At 34.6% G+C, this 23,527-nt stretch overlaps 4 protein-coding genes across 4 annotated transcripts; 2 read left to right on the top strand and 2 right to left on the bottom strand.

The window, feature by feature from the left end:
* Positions 1-861: 861 nt before the first annotated feature.
* HELRODRAFT_164492 (hypothetical protein) lies at positions 862-3,578 on the bottom strand (the record flags this gene model as incomplete). The annotated part of the gene is made up of 4 exons (XM_009029423.1): positions 862-939; positions 1,697-1,837; positions 2,018-3,361; positions 3,555-3,578. The coding sequence occupies 4 exons, from the start codon at positions 3,576-3,578 to the stop codon at positions 862-864; spliced, it is 1,587 nt and encodes a 528-aa protein (XP_009027671.1).
* Positions 3,579-7,196: 3,618 nt separating this feature from the next.
* On the top strand, positions 7,197-9,222 carry HELRODRAFT_164491 (hypothetical protein; the record flags this gene model as incomplete). Its single annotated transcript, XM_009029422.1, has 3 exons — positions 7,197-7,448; positions 7,513-7,617; positions 9,160-9,222. 3 exons carry the CDS (start codon positions 7,197-7,199, stop codon positions 9,220-9,222), a joined length of 420 nt encoding a protein of 139 aa, XP_009027670.1.
* Positions 9,223-12,587: 3,365 nt separating this feature from the next.
* Positions 12,588-16,634, top strand: HELRODRAFT_164490 (hypothetical protein; the record flags this gene model as incomplete). Its single annotated transcript, XM_009029421.1, has 3 exons — positions 12,588-12,684; positions 12,984-13,915; positions 16,551-16,634. The coding sequence occupies 3 exons, from the start codon at positions 12,588-12,590 to the stop codon at positions 16,632-16,634; spliced, it is 1,113 nt and encodes a 370-aa protein (XP_009027669.1).
* Positions 16,635-21,281: 4,647 nt separating this feature from the next.
* Positions 21,282-22,862, bottom strand: HELRODRAFT_164489 (hypothetical protein; the record flags this gene model as incomplete). The annotated part of the gene is made up of 1 exon (XM_009029420.1): positions 21,282-22,862. One exon carries the CDS (start codon positions 22,860-22,862, stop codon positions 21,282-21,284), a length of 1,581 nt encoding a protein of 526 aa, XP_009027668.1.
* Positions 22,863-23,527: the final 665 nt, after the last annotated feature.

The raw sequence follows: 23,527 nt of genomic DNA, 5'->3' as shown, positions 1-23,527 counted from the left end.
AATTCAAACAGCCACGTCCTGAAGGAACCAACCACATCACATGCACATACCACCGTGTTATTCTAACAACACACACACACGCACACACACACGCACACGTCACATGTGGTTGCTTTGCAAATGTACAACCACCAAATACAACTCAACAATCACATGCATACACATCAATTCACATTCAAGCACACAAACTTGCCGAAAATTTAAACGAATGCGTGGTTGAGGAACTGAAAATGGCACAAAACTGCAAGGCAAACCACGTACATACAAACAAACAAACAAACCAGCCAACGGACCAGCAGTTTGAAAGCACATTAAGAAACGCACGGAAAACAGAGCTAACTGAAACCCTTTTTAAAAAAACATCTCTTGCATTCGTATTTGCACGTGGGTAGACAAACATTGGAGCGTGCTGACACTTCTCATCCTCCTCCCCCTTCATTCTATCACATCTTCATTTCATTCTCCTCTAGGCATGTATGTGCAGTGCTTTCACATTTCTACATAAAGAACTTGATATTTACCTCCATTCTCAGGCGCTTTAACGTTCGCTCCTGTTTTTTTTTAATTGAGGTTGTTGTTTAAATCATAAAAAAAAACAAAAAATCAGATTAAAAGCTGAACTTGAAAAATTTAAAAAATGTGAATTTAAATTTGGATGAATATTTGAAAAAGAGTTATTTTATTTGAATACAAACGCTACGCACCTCCGTAAAACAATATTTGGCAAAAAACGATCATATATCGAAACCATGAGTGTGGAATCTCTTCAAATTACATTCAGTTTTCAAGATTTTTTTTGTTTTACAATTTATTTCTTCATTAAGTCAGCTAATAAAATAGTCTTCACATTTAATTTCATTTTCATAAACGCCTGTTCCATAAGTTTGATCTCTTGAAGTCATTATTTCCAAAAAAGACATCATCATAGCAGCCATTCAACTGCCGATTTTGATATCTTCATCATTTTGTTATCACTGCTATTGTGGTCATCATCATTATCAAAATTGTACTTGGAGTTAGTAAGACCATTCATTCAGAATATTTTCATTTTCTTTAGTGTATCTGGATTCTTTGTCATCATTTTCATCAGGCCTATGTTTTATTTGCTGATTTCTCCTATATATTATAAAAAGCAGTATTTGAAGTGTAATGATGATTACAACCTGTATTAACATATTAATTTAATCATTGTCTATATCACTACGATCGATAACATCATCTTCATCACTAGAGTTAACGTTGTAATCGTTAACATCATTATCATCATCACCATCATCATCATTATCATCATCTTCATCTTCTTCTTTTTCATCATCATCATCATCGGAGTTAACATTATAAGCAGTAACAAAATCTTCATCGTTATCATTATGAACATCGACATCATCATCATCACAGTTTACAATGTAATCTTTAACATAAACTTTTATTTGTTTGATTTTGGATTCTGTTCAGTTCCGGTTTGATGTTTTAATTACAATCTCATTACCATCCCTATATCATCATCATCATCATCATTATTATCATCATCATCATAATCAGCAGCAGTATTATCATCATCGTCGCCACCGTCTTCATCATCATTGTCATCGTCACAACCACCATTATCACAATCATTGCCATAATCATCATCGTCATTGTCATCATCGCTATCATTATCATCATCACCACCCTAATCATCATCAGCAGCACCAACCTTCTTACTGTTGACACGAATGCAGCAGACTCCTGGTTTGATGGTGGCAGGGTAGTGATCCACCGTGGTCGTGTCCAGGGAGTGATGCGTCAAAGATGATAATTGCTGTTGTTGTTGCAGCTGCTGCTGTTGCTGCTGCAGCTGTTGTTGTTGAGGATGTTGATGATGTTGGTGTGTGTGATCATTGTAATGTTGTTGACGTTGTAGATGGTGATGCGACGAGTCATGATAGCCATGTTGTTGGTGGTGGTGGTTGTGTTGTAAGCAGTTGCTATCATGTAAACCGATTAATTTGTTGTTGTCTATGAAGTTGGTAAAAACTAGGCTATTACTATTTCGTGCATCATTAATGTTGTTGTTATTGATGTTAGCAATGCTATTGTCATCATTTTTGTTATGAAATGTTTCCAAATTTATGGAGTTGTTGCTTTTTGTTTTGTGTTGGAGTGGCAGCGTTGAAAAGTATAAATTCTGCTGTGGAGATGTTTTTGGCTGCTGTGGAAGTTTATATTGCATTTGAGTGTCAGATGCTGGAATTGATTTATTAGCCAGACAGTACATGCTTTTTGATTGAAAGATGTTGCTGTTGTTGTTGCTGTTGTGGCTGCTTGTGGTTGTGTCGTTGTTGTTGTTGTAGATGGAATCAAAATTGTTGTAAACGTTTTGGATTGTGCTGTTGAAATTTTTAATTTTATTATTATAAAAGTTGTTGTTGTTGTGGAAGATGTTGTCAGAGTTGATGTTGCTGTTGGCGACGTTAAAATTTTTGAGGTAAACGCTTCCACTCCAGCCACCCTTCAACATCGAATCAAGCGCCACATCATCTCTTAGCATCTCACGCCCATCTGACGAATAAATTATTCCAGAGTCGTTACAACTTGGCTGAATTAATTTCCGACAGCCTGATCGTGGTGCCTCGTGACCTACTTTCACAGCTGACTGGGGGACATTGTGACCTAATTTCAATGCTGACTGATTCATGGGAGAATATTTATTTTTGACGGGACTGAAATTGTTTGACTTGACCAAAGAAGAGACGTACTTTGTCACATTGGAGTCGGCGTAACAAGAATCGATTTTACTTCTATGTAGGGACGCAGCGGTGTTGCACGAGGAACTCAAATTTAAATCCATGTCCTCCTGCTGTCTTTGTTTGCTTTGCGATCTTTGTTTGTGTTTCCGCTGTCTGTGCCTGCAAGCACAGACGAGGATGATGAGGAGGAAGATGATGACCAGACTGGAGACGCAAGCGGTGACGATAGCGACCATCGGCTTCGTTTTGCCGCGGTTGGTTGATGACGAGTGCTTCTGCTCATTGCTCAGCATGTCGTCATAATCGCCGACGCTGCTGAACCCATTGAACAATCTGACGTCATCGTTTCCATCATCATCGTCATCATCCCGGCCGACGCCATCACTATCATCGATGTTGTATTTATTTTTGGCAAAGTAGTTGCTATTATTTTTCGCTGACCCGTAATGAGCTGTTTTGCCATGGAAACGGTTGTTAGGAGAGTGATGGTGCAGATTTATTGGTGGTCTGAGAATGGGTGGAGTTGTTGGATCGTCGTTGAGGGTGATGGTGACGTTAGTAGACGTGGTCAGTGGCGGGTGGCCCGTGTCGCTGGCTGCTACGGTCAGAATGAAGGTTTGTGGGAAGCTGGTCTGCGTTGGACAAAGTTGAAAGTTTTTTTCTTAAAATATTTTCTAAACATCATCATTGTAAAATGTTATTAAAATTTTTTGTTCAGAAATGTAATTGTTTTTTATTTTTCTAAATTTTTTCGTGAACAACAAATTTCATAGAAACAAGCTGAAAAACACCGGTGTCACAAAATTAAATTCAAATGTTCACTACCACACCACACATCTGTGGGGGCATGTTGACGCCGACATGTCAAAATAATGACGTGGAATCATCGCGTGACGTCACCGAACATGGGAGTGACGTCACATGTTTGCAGGCCGAACTCGACAAACATGTGGCCACATTGCATCGTAGTTTGTGCTATATCTTTTTATAAAATTTTTAAAAATTAAAAAACTCCGTGTTTTTTCAGGTGATTTAATAAATTCATTCACATAACAATGTTAATAATTGTTGATAGAATTATTTTTATTAATATTTTGAATTTTTTCCTAACTATTCTTTTAAAAATCAAATTTCTATAATTAATATGCTAGCTATTTATTCAACGTTAAAAGGAATAAATGCCAGAAATTTCACAGACACGCATTTAAAAATGCATTTTAAAATATGAAATACATAACGTATTATTACTAGAAAATGTTACCGGAAAAATTCATATAAACTTCCATGCTTTTGACATATATTAGTAGTTAAGAAATCTCTCCAATAAAAGGAATAATAGTAATATTTATAATAATAATAATAATAATATAATAATAAAAAAAGCGTACAACAAAAACAAAGAGAATAATTTCCATCCATGACATACCATCGCGTTTCTTCCCTAGTGTCTAATTCAACGTAAATAGCAATGAATAACAACAAAAATATCAAAATTTAAAAAATAAATAATTTAGTTACACAATTAGCATAGAGTTAAAGACATCGATTCTTGTGGAGAAATTTTTAAGAATTATAATTCAGGGGTGGGCAAACTTTTTGCTCTGAGGGCCGCATTGAAAACTAATTTACATTTGAAGGGCCGCATATGTACTTAAATAGCAAGTTTTTTCGACCCGGGAAAATTTTTTTAAGATTTGAGGTTTTTTTTTGGTCATAATGTCTGGCTGATGACCATTCTTTGGCGAAGAAGGCTTCATGGGCCGCATAAAATAGCTTCGCGGGCCGTAGCTTGCCCCCCTTGATCTAATTTTTTATGGACAATCTAACAATCAATTGCTAAATAGAGATTTTTCCATATTAAACAAAAAAATGCATCAAAAACTTTGCGGATTGTTATAACACATTATAAAAATTCTAATTACAAAAGTTTTATCTTTTTTACATTTGAAGTATTATTATTAAATATATTTATATAAAATGTACTTCACTTACTATTTTTCAAGATTGAGGATTTAAACTAGATTTAAGGATAGCTTGATATTTTTATTTGAAAACTGAAATTTTAAATCAAAAAGGAAATAATTTTAAGAGGTTGTGTAAGTGTTTTTAAATAAAAGTAGTTTATGTTTGAGTGTTGTTTGGCTGTTCACCAGTACCACATTTGAAACTACCAACATTTAAATATTCATCTATCTCTTTTCAATTTTTATTAATTATTAATCCATTTAATCATCTAACCATTCAATTAAATTTTGTGTTTTCAATCAAGCAATCAAACAGTCACTAATCAATCACCAATCAATTATTCCAACGATAACTGATTTTTATCGATCAAACATTCAAGGTTCGTTCTATCAGTCAACAACTCAATTAATCACTCATCTTACATTTTACATTTACGTGAAACGCCAAAACACGTTTGGAAGAAGTTTTATTTTTGTCAAATTTTATTAAAATTTAATCTTAGAACTTTAAGTAATTATTTTATTAAAAATTGAATCATGCGAAACTCTTAAACGAAAAATATGTGAAGTTAATTGTTACAACAGATTCAAATGAGAATTTATGAGAATTCTTTAATCCATTCGTGGATTATATTCTCTCACAAATTTTTCGCGGATCTGTTAATGAGGAAAAATCAATTAGACGTAGTTCAGTGCTTGCAGCAAAACTTTCTTGAGGATTGTTTTATAGAGTAAGAAAAATTTATTTTTTTAGTTTTTTTTATGTAAATGAACACACAAAACAAATTAATAAAAAAATAAAAACAGTCCTAATTCATTAATTCAAAACAAATAAAAGAACTTATGAACATATGTGAGAACGAAACAAAAATTGCAACAAAACATATAGATGAAGGTAGAAAATATATTCTATAAAAATTTCCAGACGCAAATAAACATCAGAAATGAAATTCACACTTAAATTTCTTGAAGCATGTACGATGCTGGTTGTTTTGTGGGTGAAGCTGCATCGCCAACAACCACGTTTGCTTGCTCAGACATGAACCTGCCATTGCATATACCCTTGTTTGTTATCTAGGGAAGTACAAAGCTGTAGAATTTTGAAATTATACGAAGTTAAAAAAAACAGGTCAGATAAAGCAAAAAGACCAATATGTAAAAAAGACATGTTGGCATGAATGGGTGTCTATAATTTTATGTCTTTAATTGACAATAAGATGTTTGCGCACAAATTAGTAATACCAGTTTTAAATTCTAACAAAAGAAATCTATAAAACAAAACTAAACCAGAAGACGCAGTTTCATTTTAGGTTAGTAAATGGATAAACAGAAGCCGAAATAATTAACATATTCAAATGCGACGTTCAAGTAGATCCAACAGATTCAGGCATGCAAGTGCATGTAAATAGGCAAGCGATTGGAAAACACACAACGTAAAAATCTGTAAAAACGTGTGACTAAACAACACGTACAAACATGAATAAATAAGTGCGTGAACATTAATGAACAAATAAGAACATGAATGAACAGGTTTAAACACGTATGAACGAAAATAGAAATCCCGTATCGAAGACGAAATGCAATCACGTGGCCTCAGCGCGATAACACATCAACAACTTTTTCATTCCATTCTCTCATTCAGCGTCTCCCTATAAGGCATTTCTATTTAATATTCTCTCGTTACACCTGAATGTGGACTTTGCAAATGTGTTTCAAGGAAAAGTTTTCAACTGATAATATGAATCGAGAAAAATGTTTTTAATAAGTGCAAATAAAAATAAATATATTTGGAATCAAGTAACAATGACAAATTTAAAATGAGTACCAAGAAAAATTTTGAAAAAACGGTCTAAAAATTAATAAGATATCAAAAATCATAAGTGTTCACTAAAATAACAAAACTGTTTTAACCTTTTACCCGCCAACGTTCCCAAACGGGAACATAAGTTCAATGGTTAGTTATTTTTTCAAATATTTTAGATAGCTTGATGAAATTGTGTGGATATACTGAATTAAAGTCGATAAATGTAACAAATAAATATTACAAGGTTTTGACGTTTAATAAAAATTTGATGAAGGTTCAAAGTTTATCAAAAATTTGCTCGATGGGTACATTTTCAAGTTTATAATTTTTTTCAACATTATTCAATCATTATACTATTTATTGTTGTTTTCCTATTTACCAATATGCTGGCAATGATTTTGGGACACATTGCATGTAAAAAAAGTATAAGGTTCAATTTTTGTGTCAATTTTTATCTAAATGTTCCCAATTGGGAACGTTGGCGGATCAGAATACAATAATATAAAAAAAAATTTTTGCAAATATTTTTATATTTGTTCACATAATAACATTTATTTATTTGTTTATTCATTTGTTCATCATATTTTCAGCCGAGCGCAAATGTACGTGTCATAAAAAGCGTTATATAAACCAATTTTTTTTATTGATTGATTGATTGATTCTTTGTATATCAAGTCTACGTTCTTTATTATCGCAAATATGTCTGCTCGGCGTTGTTTAACATTAGCTGAAGCTGTGAATCTGATTGAAAATGCATCTGATGACGGTGAAATCTTAATTTTACCACCTAATGATCGGCTGGAGGATTCCGATATTGAGGATATCAATGAAAATCAATTGGATAGCATTGATCCCGGCGAAGTATGCGGCGAATTGGATGTTATTGTGAAAAATGCGTCTTCGGCAAATAATATTTCAGATGACTCAGACGAGGAAATTTTAACAAGAAAGGTAGGTCTCAATTTTATAACTTTTTTTATTTGTTAGCATAACCTTTATGAAATATACACATCAGATACCAGCAAAACGGTCAAAAAAAGATGGTCCCCAACCTAAATGGATGAAAAAGAATAATTTTGAAAAACCATTACCAAAATCGAAACCTAAATCATTGTCTCAGGTGGATGCGAATATTATTTATAAGTCTCCTTTTGAAATTTTTATACAACTTATTGGAGAAGATTACTTAGATTATCTTGCACAAATGACAAATCTTTACGCCAGGCAAAAACTAAGCAGTGTTGATACTACAGCTGATGAATTGGTACGTTTTTTCGGAATACTTATTTTCAGTGGATACCATAAAGTTCCTGAAGAAGATCACTATTGGTCTACTGCTGATGATTTGTCCAACAACATAATTTCAAAAGTCATGTCTCGGAAACGTTTTAGAGAATTGAAAACATACTTTCATTTAGTGGATAATTTGAATCTGGAAAACGGTAAAGCTGCAAAAGTTGCCCCGTTTTACAGACATTTGTCAACGAAGTTTTTACAATTCGGAGTTTTCACTGAAAGTCTTAGTATTGACGAATCTATGGTACCGTATTATGGACACCACAGCTGCGAAATGTTTATCCGTGGTAAGCCCATTCGTTTTGGCTATAAAGTATGGATGATGTGCAGTCCTAATGGCTACCCATTTGCTATGCAAATTTATACTGGTGCCAAGGATTCTCACACGCAATTAGAAAAAGTTGGAGAAAAAATTCCGCTTGGAACTCGTGTAGTGAATGAACTATTATCTGTCATAGAAACTCCAGAAGAACATAGCATTTACTTTGACAACTTTTTTTCATCGTATGCTTTGTTGGATGAATTGCGGCAAAAAGGATTCAAAGCAATTGGTACTATACGAAAAAATCGCACAAATAAATGTCCATTAGTCTCATGCAAGGAATTAGGAAAACAAAGTCGCGGAGATTTCGACTACAATGGTGATGGTAAAATAATTTGCGTACGATGGAATGACAACAGTGTTGTCACCCTTATTTCTAACTGGATTGGTGCCCTACCCACCCAAACCGTCATGCGATATTCTGCAAAACAGAAGCAAAAAGTCGCAGTGAAACAACCAAAAGTTGTTGCAATGTATAACCAAAATATGGGTGGAGTTGACCTATTGGATCGTTTGCTTAGTTCTTATCGACCCATTCTTCGATCAAAAAAATGGTGGTGGAACCTTTTTGCAAACGGTTTGAATATGGTTGTAGTAGCTGCATGGAGGCTTCACTGCCACGCTGTAGGATCAGGGCAAGCAAAAAGCCATTTAGAATTTTGACGTGATGTTGCTGCAGTAGTCATGAAAGTTGGTCTGAACGATTTCCGAAGCAGGAAAGGTGGTCCAACAAGTCCTATCAACAAGGACGTCAAGGAATCAACTGTTGGACATTATTTGTCATCAACTACACAAGGAAGATGTAGTTTATGCCAAAAAAATTCCCGTAAATGGTGTGAAATGTGCGGCAAACATTTGCATGAGAAATGTTTTCCAAAATTTCACAACTTATAAAATTGAAAAGATTTATAGAATTATGCATAAACTTTTCATTTTGTCATAATACAATTGATTTTCATTTTATCATTGAAGTTTATTGTATGATACTAATGTTATAATAAAAATTACGAACAAAAAGTGTTTTTATAAAATTTGTATTTGTAGCCGCCAACGTTCCCAAATGGGAACATACCTACATCTCGACTTTTTGATGACGTATGTCACTGAAATTTTGTGAGGAATCTTAGAATGTCATCCATAGAAACATATAAAAAATTCATTCAATTATATTGACGGGTTAGTTTTAACTCTATTTCAAAAAACATATTTCATAATAAATGTATTTATTAACTGAATAGTGCCAAATCTAAATGTTTTCAATCAAAAATTAACGCGTGTTTAACAGATGTTGCCTGATGATAAAAAAAAATTCTGAGAACGTTTTTTGGAATAAAACAAAAAGGTTAAAATAATATTTGTTTTTTCCATTTTGTTTCACATTTGGAAATTCCTGTCAAAATATTTTCTGGAACAAAAAATGTTTAAATGAATTTTTTTAGCGCAAATAACTGTTTGGAATATTTTAATGTACGAATTTTTTTCAAAAATATTCAAATTTTTGCCTTTTTTGTACCGCGCTCGATAAACCCACTGAAAAAATATCCATGCCACCCTTTTGTTCGTTCAAAAAATTTTGAAGACCTTCTACTGGTTATTTTATCAATAGGAATAATTGTTAATGATTGTGTACAATGAACAATCAAAAGTAAGTTAATAAGAGAAAGATTGTTTAAAAAAAAATAAGAATGATTACTTTTCTATTAAAGAATTGAAATATAAGCTCGCTAACTTGGAATGTACTCACAAATAAAAAACTAAAAATTCACGACAAGTAAAATACAGACAAATAAAAAAATATAAAATAAAAACAAATAAAATAAAGACAAATAAAACAAAGACAAATAAAAAACTAAAAATTCACGACTTAACGCCCCATTCATTTGTGTTAACGACCGTGATACACTCCAAATGAGAAACTTTCATAATTTTTGATGTTAAGCAATATAAAAACTGAATAGAGTATTTTGAAGAAAAATAATCTACTACACTCAAAATATAACATTTGTTATAAAGAGTGCATTCGTTTTTATTCTACATTAAATATTTCTACCTAATTGCAAGAACTTTTTTTCACAGCGAAATATTATTTGTACGAATATTCCATTGTTAATGTTAACCATAAAAGAACGAAAAAAAATCATAATATGGGAAAAAATTATAAAAGATGTAAATAAATCATTCAAAAAAATAATAAAAAAAAACAAATAATATCTATCACAGGTATGACCGGGAAAACGTACAATGGATGCGTAAAAAGTGGAGATTGAATTACAAGACTGAAACGAGGAAGGATTAAGATGGATGGAATGCTTACAACAATATGCGCTCGATAATCGCTGCTTTTTCTATCAGGCCATTTAACTTTTTTTTAATTTTTTTAAATTCCATAAATATTTAAATATTAATTATATAAATGTCTTAATAATAATAATGTAGTAATGTTGTAATAATGTAATAGCCCCTCCCTCTTAAGACCTAATTTCTATGACTGACATTGGAAAAAAAACATTGGAAGTTGCATAAGTAATTATGTTCACCCATATCAACATCAGTCTATATATTTACAGATATATCTCTACATTAAAACAAACACACTGTTACGTAAATATATAAACAATATATTCTATGCTGATAAATATTAATAATCTAAATAAATTTTATTTTAATACAATAATATAACTGTCGCCGCGTTGGTTTAACGGTAAAATGCCTGGCAGTGGTAATGCGATGGCCGGATTCGATTGCAGGTCTATTTACATGCATCGTGTGCTTGTTGTTGTTGCCTCGAATATGTATTGAGAAGAGAAATGTGATAAATACTAATAATGACACGCAAATTTGTGAAGCGTTTCATATTTTTTTTAAATTACTTTTTTTTAAATGTTGGAATATTTAATAATATAAAAAATAATATACATATAGTATAAGCATGATGTAGAAAGTGAAGCAAGATTATTTTACTACATCCATTATCTGTTCGTACCATCACTGTACTTATCACCATTCCAATCATAATGTCTTTTTTATCGCAACAACAAAAAAAAACCATATCATCATCGTTGCTGGTATCCCTACATTACTTCCGTTTGTTATTGTTGTTATTGTTGTTTTTGTTGTAATTTGTTAATGTTATTGCTGCTATATTTCTATTTTGTTAAAGCCAGTGTAATTGTTATTGCTGTTGTTATTGTTGTTGCTGTTTTTGTTGTTGATGTTGTATTTTGTTGTTGGCATTGCTGTAGTTGTTGTTGCTGCTGTTGTATTTTGTTACTGGCATTGCTGTTGTTGTTGTTGTCGTCGTCGTTGTGAAATTTTTAATGTTGTTTGTTAAGCTGTCTTTTTTGTTATTGGCGTGCTTTAACATAATTGCACGAAAGAAAAAAATGTAAAATAATTTTTTTTTAATTTTTGGAAGAAAAAAAGCTTTTCCTCTCAAATTTTTTTAAAAGTTTTTAAAAAATTATTTTATCATTTGCTACAAATGTCAAACAAAACGATAAATATTTAAAGTTTGAAAAAAATTATTAATAAAGATAAAAATTAAGGGCACACGCACACATACATGCGTTTATGTCTAATAAATATGAACGTAAGTTATGTGTATTTTTGTTATGTTCATTTCAAATAAATTTAATTTCGGCAAAACAGAACCAAACAATCGATCATTTAGAAATCAATATTATCGCATTGTGACGAACCGAACTCATATTTTCGGTTCAACGACTATTTTAATTACTAATTTTTTTCATTTTGTTATTCTTTGAATTATTTTTTAAATGTTTCAGATGAAGAATAGTCTTTTTCTATATTTTTAAGCCTATGCCTCTAAACGTAAGAAAATAGCCAAAAACATGACATTTCCTGTCCTACAGTTATGAAGAAAAAGTTTTAAAAAATCATTTTTAGTTGAAATTTTCAATTTTTTCCTAATTGAAATTACTTTAAAAGTTTGACAGATTAAAAATGATGACACGCAAAGTTGGCCGGGCAAAAAAATCCCATTTGGATTCATTAGCGAGTCAAGAGTCATTTCTCAGTACGTGTTTGCGAGTTGCTTTCGAGGTTGTATGGTTGTAGTAACGTGCTTCCACTGAGCTAGTTGGTTTATGTTGATAGTTTTTCAAGTTCAAACTGGTATTTTTTACAAAAACTGAGTGAGTATATAAGAAAGTAATTTTTTTGTTATAAGAATGCGAAGTTTCTAAATTGTATTGCATTGAATAGTATTGTATTGTACTGTAGTGTATATTGTATTGTATTGTATTGTATTGTATTGTATTGTATTGTATTGTATTGTATTGTATTGTACTGTTTTGTATTGTATTGTGTTGTATTGGATTGTATTGCATTGCATTGCATTGTATTGTATTGAGTGGGTGTATTATAAAATTAATATTGTTATAACCGTGCTACCGAACGCACTAGATTTTAGCGTATTCTAGAATGTTCTAGTGACTGGAACGTTCTAGAGTATGCTGGAATCGGACCATCGGGAAGAATCTAGAAACGACGCTTGCGAAGAGTATATAAGCGCACGTCGCAAGATATTTGTGATTGGTGATATTCGTGGTTGGTGATATTCGTGATTGGTGATATTCGTGATTAGTGATATTTGTGATTAGTGAAATTCGTGATTTTGTGAATAGCGATTCGGTGAATTATTTAAAGCGATATTTGATTTGTTTGTTGACGTTGTCATAGCGATAGATTTTGAAAGATTTAAAAGTTAATTGTTGCGTTAGTGCGAATTTACTGGAAATAAACGATTAGTTGATTTCTTCTGTAAATAAAGTTTAATAACTAATAATAGTTGATTTCTTCTGTAAATAAAGTTTAATAACTGTTTGGAGTATTTTATTCAATCGAAGATTTGAACCCGTCGCATCGTAAACCGGTTACGACAGCGAGTATTATAACATTGGTGTCAGAAGTGGGATCTTCGACCAGCGAATTGCTACTCGTAGAAAAAGAACACGATGTCAAAACTGTAGTTCAACTACGAGAAGAACTACAGAAACGAAGCCTTGTCACAAGTGGCAACAAAGAAGTACTAGTTGCACGTCTGAGAGAAGCTCTCATTGACGAAGGTAAGAACCCAGACGAATTCAAGTTTGATGGTGCTGACGAAGACAATGAAATTAGCACAGGCACGTTTACAACCGCCAAAATGATGGAACTTCTGCTTAGTATGTCAACTGAAATAAAACAGATCAAAGAACAGTCCGAACGACAGTCCGAACGACAGACAGAGGATTTAAAACAGATCAAAGAACAGTCTGAACGACAGTCCGAACGACAGACAGAGGAGTTAAAACAGATCAAAGAACAGTCCGAACTACAGTCCGAACGACAGACAGAAGAGTTAAAACAACAGATCAAGGAACAGTCCGAACGACAGACAGAGGAGTTAAAACAGATCAAGGACCAGCTAAAACACGTAAAATTGGAAGTGGCAGAACAGATTGAAGAACAGTCAACAAGAATAGAAATGATCGAACAGAAACTTGATCGTCAGACCGTTGAGGTAGATCACAAGATAGACAAATTGAAGCGAGAATTGGAGCAATCCAAAAAAATGGCCATGCCGTTAGATCACGCATCTGGAAGAACTTTGAAGGTACCAGCATTTGACGGAGAGATGTCCTGGAACGTTTATAAAACCCAGTTCGAAGCAGCGGCAACTAGTAACTGTTGGAACGGAAAAGAACGAGCAACAGCACTGATACTGGCCCTGCGAGGTTCAGCAGCAGAGGTTCTTCAGACGATTCCGGCGGAGAACCACTTCAACTATGAAGTTCTGGTTAGCGCGTTGGATTTACGTTATGGTGAAGAACACGCGAAAAGACAGCGTTTTCTATCGGATCGGGGTTGTGGCAATTCACCGTCATGCCATTTGGATTGTGCAATGCTCCAGCTACATTCGAGCGACTGATGGAATGTGTATTGCAAGGTCTTAACTGGAAAACCTGTCTTGTCTATTTAGATGACATAATTGTTCTAGAAAGAACATTTGATCAACACGTCGAAAACTTACGGAGATCTTCACAAGACTTCGGGTGGCAAGTTTAAAGCTGAACGTTAAAAAGTGCAGGTTATTTTCTAAAGAAGTTAACTATTTGGGACATGTGGTATCTTCAGATGGAGTTCGAACCGATCCCAGCAAGATAGAAATTGTGAAAGACTGGCCAACTCCAAAGGATAAAAATGAATTGCGCAGTTTTCTGGGATTGGCAACGTATTATCGACGTTTTGTAAAGGATTTTGCAAAAGTTGCCAGACATCTCCACCAACTTACCGAGAAGGACCGAGTTTTCAACTGGAATACCCTATGCGACTCAGCATTTGAAAAGTTAAAAGTTGAACTATGTGATGCTCCTTTGCTAGCATATCCAGTTCGTGGCAAGACGTTCGTGTTAGATACTGATGCAAGTAACAACGGAATCGGAGCCGTTTTGTCACAGCATATAGACGGAGAAGAAAAGGTGCTAGCGTATTATAGCAGAGGATTCACAAAACCCGAACGAAACTATTGTGTGACCAGGAAGGAGTTACTAGCAATAGTCAATGCAACAAAACACTTCCACAAGTACCTTTATGGACAGAAATTTCTTCTCCGAACTGATCATGCAGCGTTAAGATCTTGAAGGACAGATGGCCCGATGGTTGGAGCGTTTACAAATGTACGACTTCGAGATCGTGCACCGCAAAGGAACAACTCATAGTAATGCTGATGCTCTCTCACGTCGACCATGTTTACCAGGATGCAAATACTGCTGTCGTCACGAGGAGAAGATACAATCGGAAGACATAAGAGCAACAACAATAGCAGCGGATGACGGTTGGACACCGACGGATCTTGCTGATGCACAGTTTGCGGATGAGGACCTACAACATCTAATCACATGAAGAAGGAGGGCAAGCGACCGGACTGGCAAAGCATCTCAGAATATAGTGCCGTGTTAAAGGGTTATTGGGCTCAGTGGGACTCTTTGTATTTGGAAGGGGATTTGCTGAAACGAAAATGGGAATCAGCTGATGGATCAAAACACCGCATGCAAGTTGTAATACCAAGAAATAGAACGACCGAAATCCTTGATGAAATGCATGGCGGCCCTTCTGGGGGACATTTAGGAGTGAACAAGACCCTTGACAAAATACGAGAAAGATTTTACTGGCTTCACGTTAGAGAAGATGTAGAGAGCTGGTGTCGAAAATGTAACACATGCGCTTCAGTCAAAGGACCCAAAAGAAGGCTAAAAGGAGCAATGCAAATCTACAATGTTGGTGTCCCCTTTGAACGGATTGCTATAGATATTGCTGGACCCTTTCCGGTATCAGATTATGGAAACCGTTACATTCTGGTTGTAGCGGACTATTTCAGCAAATGGCCTGAGGTGTTTCCAATACCCAACCAAGAAGCATGTACCGTCGCTGAGGAAATTGTACTCAATTGGATTAGTCGATATGGTGTCCCATTGGAACTCCACTCAGATCAAGGTCGAAATTTTGAGTCACAACTGTTTGGTGAAATGTGCAAGCTGCTAGGTATAAACAAAACTCGAACGACACCTCTTCACCCACAGTCTGACGGTATGGTGGAACGATTCAACCAAACCCTGATTGAACATCTGGCTAAAGTAGTCGACGAAAATCAACGGGATTGGGATCGTCATATACCATTGTTTTTTATGGCATACCGGAGTGCTATCCACACAACTACTGGAGAAACGCCATCAAGAGTTCTGTTTGGGACTACCTTAAGAACTCCAGCTGATGTGAAATATGGCGTACCACCCGAACCACACCAACCATTAACAGAATACGTGGATAATCTTCGACAGCGATTAAACCATATCCACCGTTACGTACGCCTTAAAATTATGAAAAACACGGAGGCGGCCAAAACCAGATACGACTTGAAAGGAAGCAGTGGCGGTTTTGCTGTCGACGAGTTAGTTTGGCTGTACAACCCACAGCGGAAGAAAGGACGTTCTCCAAAGCTCCAGCGAGGGTGGGAAGGACCTTATCAAGTCATCACCCGCTTGAATGACGTCGTCTACCGTATTCAGGAATATCGGAAGTCGAGAGCAAGAATGAAGATCGTTCATTTGGATAGACTGGCTCCGTACCATGCGGACACCGGAACGAAAGCTGTTCGGGACGAACAGAACTAAGAAGGGGGTAATGTTATAACCGTGCTACCGAACGCACTAGATTTTAGCGTATTCTAGAATGTTCTAGTGACTGGAACGTTCTAGAGTATGCTGGAATCGGACCATCGGGAAGAATCTAGAAACGACGCTTGCGAAGAGTATATAAGCGCACGTCGCAAGATATTTGTGATTGGTGATATTCGTGATTGGTGATATTCGTGATTGGTGATATTCGTGATTAGTGATATTTGTGATTAGTGAAATTCGTGATTTTGTGAATAGCGATTCGGTGAATTATTTAAAGCGATATTTGATTTGTTTGTTGACGTTGTCATAGCGATAGATTTTGAAAGATTTAAAAGTTAATTGTTGCGTTAGTGCGAATTTACTGGAAATAAACGATTAGTTGATTTCTTCTGTAAATAAAGTTTAATAACTAATAATAGTTGATTTCTTCTGTAAATAAAGTTTAATAACTGTTTGGTGTATTTTATTCAATCGAAGATTTGAACCCGTCGCATCGTAAACCGGTTACGACAGCGAGTATTATAACAATATTTTGTAGTTTCCTTATTATCGAACAGAAATTATTTCAAAACCGAGCTTAATGACTCTTTATAACGCTGCAAAACTAATAGGAATGATGGATTTTAATTGAAGAAACTAACTTGTGAGTAGCAAATGAAAGAGCAGTGAATGTTTACATACAATGAAAAATTATTTTGAATAAAAATCTAAATTACAAATAAAATTACAAAAATATATATTTTAAGAAAAACTGGAAAAGATCAATATGTCTTGAGAAAAAAACGATGAGAAAAAAATGAGACATGGAAAAAAGAAGAACGAATAAAATAGAGATAGATAGATAAAAAAGAAGAGAAAGAAAGAAAGAAATAGAGAAATAGAGAGTAAGAAAACATTAAAGAGAACTGAGAAAACTACAAAAAAGTGAGAGGAAAAAACTGAGAAAAATATTTTCTCCTTCAAAGAAATTAATTCCTGCACGTTCGTTTAGTCAAGTATCGATTAGGTTTACTAATTAAAAACAATCCAAATCTGACGTTACAACGTAACGGTTTGCAAAACTATTGTCAAAATAAACATTTGCTTTTAACAATAACGTATTTGGGTAACATTGTATGAAAAATTCTAGATTTTTCTCAAGTTTTTTATTGAATTTGAAATATATTTTGTAAAATGTCCACACGAATGAGCACGTCATTGTGCATGAGTCTAATAAGACGTGATTGAGATGCGAGCGTGTAATTAATTTGTTCAGTTGTTCGCTGCCTTGAATGTAAATAACAACATTGGCCAGCTCATATGACTAGAAGGGCATATCCAGAAACTAAACATTTTTGAATATTATATAAATATTTCAAGTCTGGTTGTTATCACGGCAATAAGAATATGTTTTCTATAAATCACAATAACTAATTCTTCAAAAACTTTTACAAAACCGCTTGAACCGGAAACCTTTTTTGTAGTATTTTTTTTATGTTTGTAATGATTTGGTTAGCAAATTGTATAAGTTGAATATCTGATAGTGGCTGTAGAAAAGTTGACTCCTTAATGGCAGTAATTAGTTATTCGCTCTAGTTTCAGTTTGTTTTGTACAGGGTAGAAAAAATGTTAACGTGAAAAAACCATTTCGAGCAAAGTTATTTTGGTCTCTTTTGTCTGAGACATAAATTTATAGTGCTAAACTTAGACAGTGATAAATAGAAATCTGTAAAAAACTTCAGTTCCTAATATTTTTTCGCAGTGACCTTGCTATTAACATCACGCTAACATACCCTACTGTGTGCTCCAATGTTAAATAAAGCCATGCGGAAGTAAAACTTTCGCCACTGCGGTGACATGCTGCTCCAACGCCCTGTAAATCAGCAAAAGAGACTTCTATCTTTTTAGATATTTATGGATTCTTGAAATAAGTCAAGAAAAAAAAATAAAAGAAAAACTCATTTCAAGTAAACGAAAGTTAGTATGTACAAAAATATGTTGATAACAAACGCGAAATTATTAGGAAAAAACCTGACGAAACCTGACAACCATATATTATGTACAAGAAACTCATTAAATTTTTGATATTCACTGGAATGAGTGACAGGTAATCCAGACATCTTGAAAAACAACAACCACGTAATGAAGGTGATGAGTAACAATCACAACATAATAAAATTCAAATCATAATTTCTTTGCGTGTTTATGTGTACGTGTGTGTGTGTGTGTGTACGTGTGTGTGTACGTGAGTGGTTGTGTGTGTGAACTTTCTTGCCACAAGTGCTGCAACATCCACACGAATCGACGTTTTTACCCACTACGTATGCACGCGCAAGCACCGCATCATACACGCTATAATCTTTTACATACGGTCGGACAGTATTTGAACCAGGTATTCACGCTATAACGAGGCAAGACATGCCACTTCTACCGAATGAGCTGTCTAGCAGACCACCGAATCTAATTAAAACGAACGATGATGAATAAGGATAACTAAACAAAAATTAACAACGAAAATGCTTTCAAAAAATGTTAACACTCTTTAAATTGAGAAACGAAAAAGAGCAAAGAATGGATTCATTCAATTCATTCAATAGTCGCACGTTCCATGTTCAGTTCGTCTGAGCCAGGAAGGATTTAAACTTCAATGAAATGTTTGCTCGGCGCATTCTTTTCAACTCCATAAGCCCGGTTTTATGTTTGAATAATAATAATAACAATAATATTAATAATAATAATAATAAATTTCTTCACAAAAATAATAATAATATTAATATTTTTTCAATGGTAATGATAATAATATTAAAATATAATATAATGATAATGATATTAAAATAATTAATAATAATTACTATGATAACAATGATATTTTTAATGAAAAACAATTTTGTAGATAAGTGATGAAGAAATAATATCAAGAGAAGTATGGCGTAATCAAAAGAAATATTAAAACGTGGGGATCGCTTTTTTTTTAATTTTGCTATTTTGAGGAGTTAACTAAAAATTTAAAAATACATTTTCTGATTTAAAATTGTATTGTTACTATATCTCTTGTCATTCAACTTAGGAAGCTTATAAATTTTTTTAAAAAGTTGCATCTATAAAGTTTCACGTGAGACCTTTATAAAAAGGAATTTTTTTCTTGTTTTTATAGGTTTCTAATCCAATTTTCATATTTTTTGTGCTTTGCAGAGATTTATAATTTGACAAAAGACATTACCGTAACAGGTGAAACACTGGTTACAAAGACATTCAACCATCAGTGATCCATCATTCATACATTTCGCACTATCAACTATGGAACGTACGGACGTTGGCGAATCAGCCAACCAGTACATAAATAAAAGCAAAAAATGAGGAACGCATTTGTTGGCGGAATATTTTATGTTCGCTAATGACATCATAATGACGTCATAACGAAGCCATTTAATTGCTGTTCCGCATATTTTGGCGGTGCTCCTCTGGATGAGAAATCTCTCCGTATTTATAATCAACCCTCGATTCATTATTGTTGTTATAAATACTTTAATTTCTATTATTATTGTTGTTGCTGTTGTTATTAATGTTATTTATCATTATTGCTACTGCTATTGTTATTATTATTATCATTATATTATTATTATCATTATTATTATTATTGTCGTTGCCTTACAAAAGTGGAGGGTTAAACATAAAATCGCTAAAACATCACACAGAGCTAATGATATTAAAACTTCGGGGACACTTAAAAACAAACACCAGGGAAGAAATGAGAGTTCTGTGGCAGGAATCAAAGAACGAATACAAAAAAGTCGACAACCAAATCCAAAGCAACGATATTCAAATGGCGTGCAACGTACTGAAACAGCGTCAACACCAAAATGACTTCAACCATCTATCGTCGCTACAATGCCAAGGAACATTGATAAAGGAAAACATTCACGACTCAGAGATCACCCGTTGGGCTAATGCAACAAAATCCCTGCCAGATGTTTTATACAAATTCACAAGGAAATATCTCATTCAACAACTACCAACCAACGCTAACCTAGTCAAATGGAAAAAAACGAACAACGCAGCATGCTCCCTCTGTAGCGCCAAGGAAACAAATAAGCACGTAGTATCAAACTGTGGTTCGCCATCTGCACTCGCTAGGTACTTAAATCGCCACAATAAAATACTTGCCATCATCTTAAACAACATCAGATCATGCATCGCGCCTGGAGCAATCATTTTTTGCGGATATCTAAGAAGAATCGATCCGCCCTGTGTCGCAACTGTTTACCTCGCTCAGACCAGACATAGCAATCTTGTACAAAAAAACGATTGAAATACTGGAACTAACAGTCTGTCATGAAATCAATTACACCAAATCAAGAAACTACAAAGTGGATAAGTACAAGAGCAATCTCAAGAATAACCTATCGAACGATTTTAAGCATTGCAATATTTTAATCAACACTTTTGAAATTTCGCCAATAGGACTTAATAATTCTTTCAATTTATCTCAAACTAAAATAAACTGGCGTGACGATTTTAGATCTAGCTTAATCAATTCTGCGATAGCATCTACTTACGCAATATATTGTGACAGATATAAAGCTTGACTCTAGTTTTTATATTGTTTTATCATCCTTGTACACATTCATAATGACGAGCATTGATGTTAAATTATCCATTATTTTAATCTTTTAACTATTATAATAATTGATCATTTTATATTTAATTGTAATTTTTTTACTTATATTTTGGCTTATGAAGAAATAAAAGAGTTCTAATTATCATTATTATTTTATTATTATTATTGTTATTATTATAATTAGTATTATTTGGCTAACAGTACATATAGCGCTCAAAATTAATCGCTTTAAACCAGTCCTTATACATATTAATATATTTATATATATATCAATATATATATAAATAATATAATTATATATATATATATATCAATATATGTCATCAATAATTTCCAAACTTCTGAATAATAAATGTAGTACACGGGAGGGAAAAGTTTAAAAATTAAATTTAGCAAGAAGGAACCTTGTGCGGGAGGAGTTTGGTTCGCATCCTCCATGCAAGGCATTTGATCTCGCCACTCTGCTCATCAATGCTGAACACGTCGAAATAATCCACAGCCGCCACCACAATCGACTGTTGCAGATGGCGAAGTGAAGACGACAACGACGATGATGATGGTGTATGAATCGGCGAGTGCTGGTCAGACGAGAACAACGAAGATGAAAGTGATGCCGGCGACGATGGAGAAGATGCGGATGATGATGTTGATGAAACCGGAAATGAAGTGGAAGTTGATGTTAATAACGATGGCGGAGCAAATGGATGTGAAGATGTTGGCGAGTGGGATGAGGCAGATGAATGTGAGGACACATTTGGCGTGACATCAATGACTTTGTAGGCATTTGTGATGGTATAAAAAACAGCCGAATTAGTCGCATCAACATCTCGGTCAAGTGCACTGACCCAGGCAACGGTTCCCTCCATGCCGTCGTCGATGAATGCCGTGAAGTTCGTCTGCACTTGTGGGTAAATAAAAATTGGCGCGCAGTCGTTCACGTCAATAATCTGAACTGTCACTAAGGCGGATGGAACTTCACTTTCATTCAGGAATGCTCTCATTTTTGTCCTGGAATTCAAATCATCTGGATAATCATCCGTTGAGGTTTGCTCAACCGCCTCCACCAAGAACTCAATCGACCCTCTCTTTTCACGGTCCACTGGGAAGTTTAAGATTATCTCACCTGAGACCGTATCGACGGAACAAATTCCGTGGTCGCTGGAGTAAAAGTTGCGATCCTTGGAATCGCCCAACTGAAGAGTTTTCGAGAGCGTGCTGATGGACTTATCTATCATCTCCGAATAATTATGGCTATGTCTATCTAATTCACGAATTTTGTAGTAAAACAAATTTTGTGGATATTCGTCAGAATCGGTCGCCGTCACCGAACCGACGATATAACCGGGTTTAACTGATTCGAGGATGGAAAATGTGTAATGGTTTCGATCGAATGTTGGTTTTTCGTCGTTCTGATCGAGTACGATAACTTCGAGAGTGGTGGTTGTAGTGTAGAGGGGATGTTCCTTTCGGTCCATCGCCACAATCTTCAGTCGGTACGTTGGCATCTTTTCGCGGTCCAACGAACTTTCCGCAGTGACTTTTCCAGTTTCGGTTTCAATTTTGAAAAGAATTTTCGATGACGACGTTGATGCGGATAATTTTAATGATGGAAACGATGGTGAAGAAGAAGATGAGGATGGTGATGAGGACGTTAATGACGATGAAAATGACGACGACGAAGAGGTCGACAAAAAAGTCGAAGTGACTGAAGACGAGGATGAAAGCCACAGCGATGAGATTTGACCACCCCCGTCAATGAAGTAATAAAACACTTTGGAATGATCTTGAGCGACGTCTGCATCGAACGCCACGACAGTAATCAGATGAATTCCCACGCCGTTGTTCTCCGCCACCTCACATTGGTAGCTGGTCGAGCCGAATATCGGCCGGTTGTCGTTCGCGTCGGTTATTTCGATTTGAAGGCTGGAGCTGGAGGTCATCCTTGGCGTTCCATAATCCTCACAGACCATCGTCAGCGTGTAACTGAAAGTGAATTATTCTAAAGATTGTGAATATTTAATGAAATTAATGAAAAAAATCATTAAAATTTACTAAAACACGTGATAATTTTTTTACAGATATATTTTATATTGTACTATTGGTAAATACCTATTAAAATTAACAATTTTGCATCGTTATTTCACATGTACTAAACTTACAACATTCTAAACGAGTTTTTAATAAGTAAAATTCTCACTAAGCTATAAAACAACACTTTCAAAAACATCATCAGTATCACAATCATTACAACATCGTCACCACCACCACCACCATCACCACCAAAATACCCAAAAAATGCCGGAATATAAGGAAGGATGGGGGGAGCTGCTGATATTAAAAATTAATCACTCCACAGCAAAGTCACTCACAAAGGACACGACATCGTTAGTTGCACGGTTCATTTCTACAACAAACATGTGACGTCAACAACAACACACACAACACACATGACATCAACAACAACACACACGTGACGTCAACAACAACACACATGTGACGTCAACAACAACACACACGTGACATTAACAACAATACACATGACATCAACAACACAACAACACACACGTGACGTCAACAACAACACACACGTGACGTCAACAACAACACACATGTGACGTCAACAACAACACACAAG

This window comes from Helobdella robusta (assembly GCF_000326865.2).
Source record: "Helobdella robusta unplaced genomic scaffold HELROscaffold_6, whole genome shotgun sequence".
Taxonomy (NCBI): Eukaryota; Metazoa; Annelida; class Clitellata; order Rhynchobdellida; family Glossiphoniidae; genus Helobdella; species Helobdella robusta.
This window is presented reverse-complemented; position numbering and strand designations above follow the sequence as displayed.